Here is a 12171-nt window from a genome sequence, read left to right on the forward strand (position 1 = left end):
GGATCTTCCTGGACCGGGGCAAGAACCCGTGTCCCCTGCATCGGCAGGCGTACACTCAACCACTGCGCCACCAGGGAAGCCCGACAACTTTATTTTGATGAGAAATGATCATAAGGTCTTTCACAGCTTCCAAATAGTTCTTCACAGCTATATCTTATACTCCTAAGACATACCTTTGGAAGATATGAAGCTTAAATATGAAGCTGATCTTGGTTTAAAACACAGATCACTTCAAGCAATTAAAACTCTAGTGCCAGTGTATTCAAGGTATTATGACTTTCAACATCCCTTTTCTTAGCTTTGTTAGTAGTTCCCTTTTCCAGTATTGACCTATACTCCAAATGCAATAAATTCAGAGAACATTTACCATGTGCCTGGCACGTGTGCAAGACATGACTCTACTCAGTTTGTGAGTGACCAGCTGAGAAACAGGATCTGGGAATGACATATTAGCATTTTGTAGGATTCCTCAACATTGGGTTTTCTAAAAGATTAAAACCACCCCTTATCACAATTCTACACACTGTTGTCATGCGACACTTCAAAGACAAAGACAGCCCCGAGTTCTGAGCTAAGTAACAATGAGGAACGCTCTGTGAAGGGTAAAGGTCATGATGCTGGACCCAGCAGGGCTCGGGAGAAACCTAAGAAGTATTTGTGTACGTGTCTGAGAATTTCATCTGCTTTACTGGATGATCGTGAGCAAAACATTGGTTTAGCATGTTTATGTGTCTTCCTTGAAGCTAGAAGGATAAGAAACCAAATTCCCACAAGTTGCTGAGTTATCCTATTAAAGTATTATTGATTACAATTTTAAAATGTGACTAATAAGTGAGAAAGTGGTGTGACCCTAAAGGAAACAATACCAGAAAGTTCCTGGAGTCCAAAGACCAGGTAAGATGTTAGGTTAAGACTTAGATTCTGGGCTTCCCTGGTGGCGCAGTGGTTGAGAGTCCGCCTGCTGATGCAGGGGACATGGGTTCGTGCCCCGATCCGGGAAGATCCCACATGCCGCGGAGCGGCTGGGCCCATGAGCCATGGCCGCTGGGCCTGCGCGTCCGGAGCCTGTGCTCCGCAATGGGAGAGACCACGACAGTGAGAGGCCCGCGTACCGCAAAAAAAAAAAAAAAAAAAAAAGACTTAGATTCTATCCCCAAAGTTGCCAAAAATATGGGGGAGGTGGTGAAGGCAGTGGGGCTCCCAAGGGCTAGCTTGTGAGAAAGGTTTTAGTGACCCTCCACCCTTCCATGATTTTCATTGCCTTTACCCCAAATAACTTTCCGTTTAATAGAGTGTGTTTGCTGTGTACCTGCAGCTTCAAGAATAATCCCCTCACCATCCCTCCTCTACAGATGCCACTGCTAAGCTCCTCTGTAGGAATTCTGGAGCCGTCACTGGGTGAAGTGGGCAGGTGGGGAACCACTTTGCTTTGATTCATGACCTGTCAAAACCACGGTGATGCCATGCTGCCCTCGCACCCCCAATGCTATATTTCCTGGTCAGAGACACAGACTGAGCTCCCAGCTCAAGTCAATCCACAACCCTGCATTGAAAAGGCCTTTTTTGGTGTTTGTTAGATCCCAGGACTGCCGTTTGGGAACTGCCTGCCGGTCAGTGACGGCCCCCTCAACAACAGCACGGGGGTTCCTTTCTTCTATGTGACACCCAAGGACCTCCTGGTGGCTGATCTGATGAAGAACCCCACGGCCTCCCTCCTGCTGCCGGAATCTGAAGGAGAGTTCTGCAGGTAGGCAAGGGCCCGGCCTCCCCCATCCAGGTGCTCTGCACGAGGCAGGGAGGCTGTGGCTTTTTTTTTTTTTAATTAATTAATTTATTTGTTTTTGGCTGTGTTGGGTCTTCGTTTCTGTGCGAGGGCTTTCTCTAGTTGTGGCAAGCGGGGGCCCCTCTTCATCGCGGTGCGCGGGCCTCTCACTATCGCGGCCTCTCCCGTTGCGGAGCACAGGCTCCAGACGCGCAGGCTCAGTAATTGTGGCTCACAGGCCCAGTTGCTCCGCGGCATGTGGGATCTTCCCAGACCAGGGCTCGAACCCGTGTCCCCTGCATCGGCAGACAGATTCTCAACCACTGCGCCACCAGGGAAGCCCGAGGCTGTGGCTTTAACGGGGCCCTGAGATGCAAAGCATTGTCTTTGCCACTTGGCTAGGGGGCAGGTTCTGGGCCTGGCTCTGGGTCTCACCAGCACCGAGACTGTGGCTAAGTCACTGGGTTCTCCACATTGCTTTCCTCATCTATGAAATTAAATGGTGGACTAGGTAGTTTTGAAGGTTCTTTTTTGCTTTGAAAAAAATTATTGAAAGGACGACTTTATTCTGACAAAGTGATCTGAACTTCTTATGTGGCTTCCAAATGGTTTTTCACAGTTATATCTTAGGCTCCTAAGACACATCTCCAGAAGATACAAAACTTAAATATGAAGCTGATCTTGGTTTAGAATACAAGTCATTTCAAACAATTAAAAGCCTAGACCCAATGTGTTCCAGATACATTGGCAACGTATGTTGTAGAAATGTATTTTCACGTGGAAAGAGTATATATAGCCGTGGAATCAGATCAATAGAATTCTACCACTCACCAAGCTGTGTGATTTGGGGCAAGTTATTCAACCTTTGGGAGCCTCAGTTTCCTCATCTGTAAAATGGGAATAGTGGTTTCTACCTCCTAGGGTGATGGAGAGAGTTGGAAAGATTTGCAGCGTCTTGCACAACACTGGATGGAGAAATGGCAGCTCTCTTTGTTACGGCAAAGGTGGGGGTGGGGGAGGGGAGGGGAGGGGTGGGGGAGGGGAGGGGTGGGGGAGGGGAGGGGAGGGGAGTGAAGGAAGAGCCAGTGGTTTGTCTCCAAGGCACATGCAGCATAGAATACACTTATTGTTTTTCAAATTAATTTCTACCTGCCCCAGTGAGGTGTGTGCAATAAAGACCCAGAGTCCCTTAAATCACTTTCTCAAAAACTCTCTCAGAGAAAGGACAGTTGGGCAAAAATGGAACACTGTATCCAACACCTTTGTCTGAAATCAGAATGTGGAGCTTGAGGTCCAATCCTGCCACTGCCGTGTCTGCGCCGAGCTTGGGGAGGGTGGGGGGCGGGACGCACGTGGGAGGGCACCCCTGCAGTAGCAGCAGAGGCAGCAGGGGACCTTGGGCAAGTCCCTTCACCTGTAACGTAGTGATGCTTTTAGAACTGGGATAAGATACCCCCAGCTCCAAAATGCTATGACTCTTTATGCAAAATATGAAAAACACATTCAGCAAACAAATGTGTCAGTTCTTTGAGGAGGGGAAGTGGTAATAATCAAAGCAACAATGGACCATAAAATGCAGCCTGGATAGGACCCTGTCGCTTACCTCTGGGAGCTGGTGGGAGATCCATCCATCAGGGTGGAGGCAGTTCAGCTGACCCAGTGCCCTATCGGGGATGGCAGGAAGCCAGGAAAAGGAGTGCCTCCTCTTTTCATGGAATAGTCTCCTTGTTCTTGACTATTTCATGGAATAGTCTCAACAAGCTTGCTGTTACTAGAAGTATATTCCCAGGTACCTTTCTAGACGTCTGAGGTGTTCCTCATTCCGGCAGCCTAAAGGCAGCCATTGTGCAGGGCACGTTGATCGCAGACCCCAGAGCACACCTGTCCCTGGAGGTGGGCACAGAATAGAGCAGAGGACGTACCGCAGCGCTCAGGTTGTGGAGGGAATTGTCTCCTGGAAGGTCCCAGGCAGCCGTCAGCAGGAGCTTGGGGCCATGAGAAATCCAGCTTAGAGAGGCCCTCTCTGGGGGCTGGGGCTGGGCACGCTTGGGGCCATGTGTGCGGACCCTCTTCGCAGTAGGTACCTCCGTGCAGCACACCAGGGTACCTGGATGAGGCAACTCACGGCCGGAGGGGACCACCCAGCCCCACCCCACCCCCCAGGGCCAAGGGCACCAGTATCCCAGACCCTTGTAACTCTGGCCTGGAGGAGGAGGGATGAGCCACCACCCACTGGTACCCCTCTGTCTAAGCCCTCATGTGAAACTCTACTCCCTCGCACTGTGCCAGCTTCTGAAGTCTTAAAATATAATGTAAATAAATATCTACACAGTTAACTGTGGCCTTAGTAAGCATCGCGCCTCGAAGCAGGGATTGTCAGACAATGAGGCTCGTTGTCCCCCCGGGTCCACTACTTTCCAGGACCTGCTTCAGCCCAGGTGTGCTTCATCTGCGTGGAGCTCACATTCCAAGTGCAGCATCACCCTGTAGGTTTTGCCTCCAGAATCTTGGTAATGTTGAGCAGAGACTTAACAAGTCAAAGGCGGGCAAAGAGCAGAGCCCTGAATTGAACAGCGCTCCTCGGGCCACGGGAGCGTAAAGAAGCATCAGGTGGAAACGTCCGTGGCTAAGAACGTCCCTGACAAGCACCTGCGTGAAGTTCAAGGGGCCGCCTGCAAGGCTGCAGGAAGCTGCCCCTCCTGCCCGATCCCGGCCTGCAGAGATTCCCACGGAGCAGGGAGAGCCAGAAAAGCACCCACTTCTCATGGTGATGACGGTAAATCCAGGACACCTGATCCTTTGACCTTTGGAAAGCATGAGAATCGCCTCCGTTCCGTGAAGCAGGTGTTCTTGTGAACTGCAAACTTTCAGCAGCATTTTTACCCTCAGATCTGGTGCATTCTGTGCGCTCATGTCCCTCTGCCTGTCTGTGCACTGGGGTGGAGGTGGATTTTCCCTAAGCGGGAAGACAAAGCCAGGACCCGGCCTGTCTACACGATGCCTCCTGAGACTCCTGTAGGCCTGGGGGGCCATGTTTGTCTGAGGAGCCCTTAGAGCCTGAACCATAAACCAAGGTCGGACAGAGAGGGAGCAGCGTGGCCACTGATGCTCTGAGAGGAGGAAAGAGGTGCCTTCCCAGCCGTTTCCTGCAGGGTCCACTGGGCATCTCAGCTGCAGGCCTGCCTCTGCATCCAGCAGGGTTAGCCCTGGTTCCTGCAGAGTCTGGACTGGGGCAGTCTGGTGAGCTCGACCTCCACCGACAGGACATAGCTTGAGAAGGAAGCCGTCCAACAAACAGAAGCGAATGTAAGTCTGATTCCACTGCAAGGGCAGGCTGAGCTGGGCCTCTGTACTTTAGAGCTCCGTTGGGTGTACAGGACAATTGTATGTATAATGTGTATGTGTTTAATAAGCAGATGGGTGGACAAGACAGAGAGAGAGAGGGATGATGATAGATAGATAGATGTGTGTGTGTGTCTTCACATACTCAACTATTATCTGTTCTGGGAACATATACTACGGTTGCCCCCAACTGGTCTCCCCAGTTCACGCTCTCTCACCTTGATTTCATCCTCAATCCAATATCTGAAGTAATATTTCAAAACCCATATAAGACCCTGGGATTCTCCTGCTTAAACTCTTTCACTAGGAGAAATAGCAAACTCCTGAATGTGGCCTAGGAGGCCCTGCCTGGAGGACACCTGCCTCCCTCTCGGAATAAATAATAGTGGCTAATCCTTTGCTGATTGACTTAGTGTGTGACCTATACCCTAGTGTTATTAAATGGAGAGGTTTAACCTGAACGCTTGTAATCTAAACTGATGTGTGTGTCTGGCATACAGCTAAGAAATGCTTTTTAAAAAAATTGAGATATAATTGATGTATAACGTTGTGCATGGTGTTAATTTGATACATGTGTGTATTGCAATGTGGTTATCCCTGAAGTCTTAGCCAACGTCTCTGTCACGTCACATAATTATCATTTCTTTTTTGGGATGAGAACATTTAAGATCTAGTCTTTCAGCAACTTTGAAGTTTATAATACAGTATTGGGGGCTTTTTTGTTGGGTTTTGTTGTTGTTGTTTTTTTAAATTTTATTTAAATTTTATTTTTTTGGCTGCGTTGGGTCTTAGTTGCGACACACGGGACCGTAGCTGCTGCGCTCGGGCTTCTCTTTAGTTGTGGTGTGCGGATTTTCTCTTCTCTAGTTGAGGCACGTGAGCTCAATAGCTGTGGCACCCGGGCTTAGTTGCCCAGCGGCATGTGGGATCTTAGTTGCTTGAGCAGGGATCCAACCCACGTCCTCTGCATTGGAAGGCGGATTCTTTACCACTGGGCCACCAGGGAAGTCCCTGTAACACAGTACTGTTGAATATACTCTCTGTGTTGTGCATCAGATCTCCAGGACTTATTCGTCTTCTAAGTGCGAGTTTGTGCGTTTTGACCAACATCTCCCCAGTTCCCGAACCCCCAGGCACTGGTAACCTGGTAACCATTAAATCTCTGTTTCTATGAGTCTGGCTTTTTTAGTTTCCACATATAAGGGATATCGTGCAGTATTTGTCTTTGTCTGATTTGTCTCAGCATAATGTCCTCAAAGTCCATCCATGTATTGCAGATGGCATTATTTCACCCTTTCTTATGGCTGAGTAGTATTCAATGGTATATATAGGTACCACAACTTCTTTATCCATTCATCTGTTGATGGACATTTAGGTTGTTTCCACATCTAGGCTATTGTAAATAGTGCTGCTATGAACATTGGGGTGCACGTATCTTTTCGAATTAGAGTTTTCATCTTTTCTGGATATATGCCCAGGAGTGGGATGGCTGGATCATATGGTAGCTCCATTTTTAGTTTTTTAAGGAACATCCATACTGTTCTCTTTAGTGGCTATACCAATTTACATTCCCACCAACAGTGTAGGAAGGTTCCCTTTTCTCCACACCCTCTCCAGCATTTATTACTTGTAGACGTTTTGACGATGGCCATTCTAACCAGTGTGAGGCGATACCTCATTGTAGTTTTGATTTGCATTTCTCTAGTAATTAGCGATGTTGAGCATCTTTTCATGTACCTGTTGGCCATATGTATGTCTTCTTTGGAGAAATGTCTATTCAGATCTTCTGCCCAGTTTTTGATTGGGTTGTTTATTCTTTTGATATTGAGTTGTATGAGCTGTTTGTATATTTTGGATATTAACCCCTTGTCAGTCGCATCATTTGCATATATTTTCTCCCAGTCCATAGGTTGTCTTTTTGTTTTGTTGATTGTTTCCTTTGCTGTACAAAAGCTTTTAAGTTTGATTACGTCCCATTTGTTTATGTTTGCTTTTATTTCTTTTGCCTTTGGAGACTGATCTAAGAACATATGCCTATGATTTATGTCTGAGAATGCTTTACCTATGTTCTCTTCTAGGAGTTTTATTTAGGTCTTTAAACCGTTTTGAGTTTAGTTTTGTGTACGGTGTGTGCGGGTGTTCTAACTCCATTGATTTATGTGTAGCTGTCCAGCTTTTCCCAACACCATTTGTTGAAGAGACTGTCTTTCCTCCATTGTTGTTCTTGCCTTCTTTGTCGAAGGTTAATTGGCCATAGGTGTGTGGGCTTATTTCTGGGCTCTCGATTCTGTTCCATTGATCTACTTGTCCATTTTGGGGGGGCGCAGTCGTCTTGACTCCCATCTCAGGACATATTGAATTAGGTGCTATTACCCTGTCCTTCTTCCTAGAGGAGAAAATTTGGAAAATGAATCAGACAGGATGATAAGTAGAGAATGACTTTCAGTACTGAAAAAGGACAGAGTAACCAAGGAAAGTTTCTGGAGTATCTTACCTATTCAGCACCTCACTTTGTGCTGGAGAGGGAAGGGGAATCTGCAGGCCTTCTGGCTTCATGGGTAGCTGGAGTCAAGATAGTCCGAGAGTGGAAAAGACAGAATAGGTGAGAACAGCGTCTAGATTCCTACAGGGAGGCTAAAAAGAGCAAACTCTCACAAATTAGAGTAGTAGAGTGACTTTCCATTCCATGGAGACAGAGTGAGGGTGACAGCCTTGCCCCTCCCCCAGCCCAAAGATGAGAACCACTTGGGGGACGAGGCTTCATAGTTTGAAGGAGCTCGGAGGTGAGTTCTGACACTTCTTTAGGTTGGTTAGGACGTGGGGTGGGTCTGATAGGCGTTTCCTGGGTTTCCAGTGAAGGCTGCTGAGAACCGCGGTCCAGCCCCCGGATGACTCACATCATTTATAAAACAAAGTCAAGTTACAGTCTGAGAATGGTAGGAAGGGAAGTGGCTTTTCCACCTCATCATTCATTACATCCATCCAAACCAGAACCTACAAACATGTCTTGCCTAATTATTGTTAGTTTGTTTACAGTTTGTTTTATTCACTTATTCCGTTTACCCCTTTGTGCTGTGATTTCTTCATTTAATTCATTAGATGAATTAGGGATGTGAATCTGTTTCCTAGCTCAGGTGAAGATGACAAGTTGAGAATAAGATTCCAGTTTGCAAAATTCACCAGCAATCAGCAACCTCTTCTTTCCCATTTCCTCTCCCTTCAACACATCAGCCTGTACAGATGCTCCTGGGACGCAGTGAATTTGTGCTCAGACCGGGGGCCCAGTTGGATGGAGATTCACTAAAAATGGACTTGACAAAGAAAGCCCACTTGAGAAATTCCTCTTCCATTGCAACGTCTTTCCTTACCGAGCACGCAGGCCTGAATGCCGTGGGCCTACGTTTTGCATCTTCTTAGCCAAAGCAAAGCAAGCCCTCAGGACCAGAATGAACCGCATTCTGCTGGCGTAGGCTCATCTTTCGTGTTGAAGATCTGGAAATATATGGAATCCGGAGGCTTTTCCTAAAATGAAAAAATGTTTTCATTTGATAGTTTGGGCAAATGCTAGGTTTCTAGAAAGACAGAGTTGATTATCAAGAAAGGAAGATCTGAAGACGCTTTTTTTCCTTTTCCCCAAAAGGCTTTTAACAACAGGTGGTCGTGGCCATTGCCATGGGTCACAGCCCCTTTCCTGTCCCAGGCCGAAAGCATCCCTGCGCAAACAGTGGTCAGAGCTCTAACTGACCAGGCCTCTGTGATTTGGCATCAGAGGAGATGCTAAGATTCTAGTTTTTAAAGCTATCTAGTTTCTGAAGGAGAGGTACCAGACCATGACTAGATTGAAGCCCTGTGGGCATATTGGACCAAGAATGGGAGCCTTTCAGAATGATGACCCATAAGGGGTGCCTATTACAGAGGCAATTCAGCGCTGCAGAATCACACATCAAAAGGGGTTGCTCACATGCAGTTTCGGGCAATGTGCTTGAGCGTAGATCCCTGCCCTAGCCTATGAGCAGGTCCTGCATTTTATAGGCATGTTGGCAGGAGAAGAAACTGCTTTGGTGAAACAGGATAAGTAAGAGGAGGCTGTTGGTGGGAGGGTGGACCTGCCTTTATGTGCCGCTATGTGCCGTGGGCACCGGATGAACACTTTGCACAGACAAGCAAATTGTATGCACTGAGTTTAATCCTTTTTTTCTGTGCTGAAAATAAAAAGAGATTCCAGAAATCTAAATGCCCGTTAGCCATCTCTATGTTTTTAACTGTTTTTGTCAGAAGAAAAGATATTGTTGAATGATAGCTGAAAGCCTCAGCCCAGCCTAATTCCAAACGCAGGCTCTGCGAGTTGCTGCCTAGAACTGCGGAGAGGGCGCGCTTGCATGGTTCTTTAGATGAGCCCCGTCAGATGAGCTTACAGAATAAGCCTGTGATTGCAGTAGCTTGCCTTCTAATAGCCAAGATGTGTCTCACGTCCACCTGGGACATGACGAGTATTTCAAAGTACAGGGCCCAGCCCTAATCAGATAAAGACGCTGAGCTCCAGTTCTCTTCTCTGAATTGTGTTCATTCCCCTTGAAGGCAACATATAAATCTTCTAAATAAATTGCTCTCTGGCCAGATTCATGTCACCTCTTCTCCTATGCCCACACATTCCTGTAATCAGAAAGTTAACATTAACTCAAGTAACTTTTATTTATTTATTTATTTGTTTTATTTTATTTATTTATTTTTGGCTGTGTTGGGTTTTTGTTGCTGCGCGCGGGCTTCCTCTAGTTGCGGCGGGGGCTACTCTTTGTTGCGGTGTGCAGGCTTCTCATTGCAGTGGCTTCTCCTGTCGTGGAGCATGGGATCTAGGCACACGGGCTTCAGTAGTTGTGGCACGTGGGCTTAGTTGCTCCGAGGCATGTGGGATCTTCCCGGACCAGGGCTTGGACCCGTGTCCCCTGCATTGGCAGGCGGATTCTTAACCACTGTGCCACCAGGGAAGCCCTCAAGTAGCTTTTAAAAGAGCTGTCTGGGGACTTCCCTGGCGGTGCGTGTTCGAGCCCTGGTCCGGGAAGATCCCACGTGCCCCAGAGCAACTAAGCCCATGCGCCACAACTACTGAACCTGCACTCTAGAGCCTGTGAGCCACAACTACTGAGCCTGCGTGCCACAAATACTGAGCCTACGTGCCACAACTACTGAAGCCCGTGCACCTAGAGCCCGTGCTCCGGAACAAGAGAAGCCACTGCGATGAGAAGCCCGTGCACTGCAACGAAGAGTAGCCCCTGCTCGCCACAACTAGAGAAAGCCCAGGTGCAGCAACAAAGACCCAATGCAGCCAAAAATAAATAAATAAATAAATAAAATTTAAAATAAAATAAAATAAAAGAGCTGTCTGGGAGGAGTCAGAGAACCCCACAGAGAGAAAGCTTAGTGAGCAGATGTTTGAGTATTCTCTTCCTTCTTCTACTCATTTCTCTGGCCAGCTCACCTAGCAACCTGCAACCACTTCTCTCTCCCTTATTTTGTTTCAGCTCCATGAATTTTTGTCCCCACGGTTCCCAGGGGATCCATTTCCTGAAGCCACTGATGATTCCAGTTTTTCTGTCCTTATGTTACCATTTTCCTGCACCTTCCAGCTACTTCTTGCCATCCGGTTCACAAACGTTCTACTTACCTGTTAGACATGATTCCACTGTGAGCTGAAATGACATGAATTGACAATGAGGTTGTAAGTCCCATACATATACACCTGCCAGAAAGCTTTTAGAGTTGTTAAGGTAGATGTAAGCATCTTATTACAAGGCCCCTAGCCTCTGGCAGTCACCAGTTTATCTTCTGTCTCCGTGGACTTGCCTATCCTGGACATTTCATATAAATGGAATCATATAATATGTGGCTTTTTAAACTTAACTATAGTTGATTTACAATATTGTGTTAGTTGCAGGTGTACATCTTCAGGTTTTCCATTATAGGTTATTATTAAGATACTGAATATACTTCCGGGTGCAGTACAGTAAATCCTTGTTGCTTACCTGTTTTATATGTAGTGGTGTGTATCTGTTAATACCATACTCCTAATTTATCCCTCTCCTTCCCTTTCCTTTTTGGTAACCATAAGTTTGTTTTCTACGTCTGTGAGTCTGTTTCTGTTTTGTAAATAAGTTGTATTTTGGGGGGGGATTCCACATGTAAGTGATGTCATATAATATTTGTCTTTCTCTGTTTGACTTCACTTAGTATGATAATCTCTAGATCCGTCCATGTTGCTGCAAATGGCAATATTTCATTCCTTTTTTTACGGCTGAGTGATGGTTCATTGTATATATGTACCACATCTTCTTTATCCATTCATCTGTTGATGGACACAAGTTACTTCCGTGTCCTGGCTATTGTAAATAGTCTGCTATGAACATTGGTGTGTATTATGTGGGTTTTGTGACTACTTTCTTTCACTTAGCACAATGTTTTCTGGGTTCGTTATGTTGTAACATGTATCAGTACTTCATTCCTTTTTCTAGACAAATACTATTCCATTGTACGAATATGCCACATCTTCTTTATCCAGCCATCAGTTGATGGAAATTTGTTTCCACATTTTGGCTGTTAGAATGCGGCTGTGAGAATTTGTGTGTAAGTTTTGTATGGACATATGTTTTCCATTCTCTTTGGTATGTATCTAGGTGTGGAATTGCTGGATCACATGGTAACTGTGTTTAACGTTTTGCAGAACTGTCTTCCTCAGTGGCTGCACCGCTTTATATTCCCACCAGCAATGTATGAGGGCTCCAGCTCGTCCACATTCTCGCCAACACTTGTTATTGTCAGCCTTTTTTTTTTTTTTTTTTTTTTTTGCGGTACGCAGGCCTCTCACTGTTGTGACCTCTCCCGTTGCGGAGCACAGGCTCCGGACGCGCAAGCTCAGCGGCCATGGCTCACGGGCCCAGCCACTCTGCAGCATGTGGGATCCTCCCAGACCGGGGCACGAACCTGCGTCCCCTGCATCGGCAGGCGGATTCTCAACCACTGCGCCACCAGGGAAGCCCTTGCCTGCCTTTCTTATTATAGCTATCCTAATGGGT

General features: G+C 46.7%; 1 protein-coding gene across 6 annotated transcripts in view; it reads left to right on the plus strand.

Annotated features, from left to right (window-relative positions):
* Positions 1–12171, plus strand: part of CREG2 (cellular repressor of E1A stimulated genes 2) — a 75660-nt gene that overhangs the window by 1682 nt on the left and 61807 nt on the right. For all 6 annotated transcript variants that reach the window (XM_060309634.1, XM_060309633.1, XM_030838769.2 and 3 more), the window contains exon 2: positions 1578–1747. In XM_060309634.1, the coding sequence (XP_060165617.1) occupies positions 1578–1747 (170 nt within the window). The remainder of the gene's footprint in view (positions 1–1577; positions 1748–12171) is intronic.

This window comes from Globicephala melas, chromosome 12 (genome assembly GCF_963455315.2).
Source record: "Globicephala melas chromosome 12, mGloMel1.2, whole genome shotgun sequence".
Lineage (NCBI taxonomy): Eukaryota > Metazoa > Chordata > Mammalia > Artiodactyla > Delphinidae > Globicephala > Globicephala melas.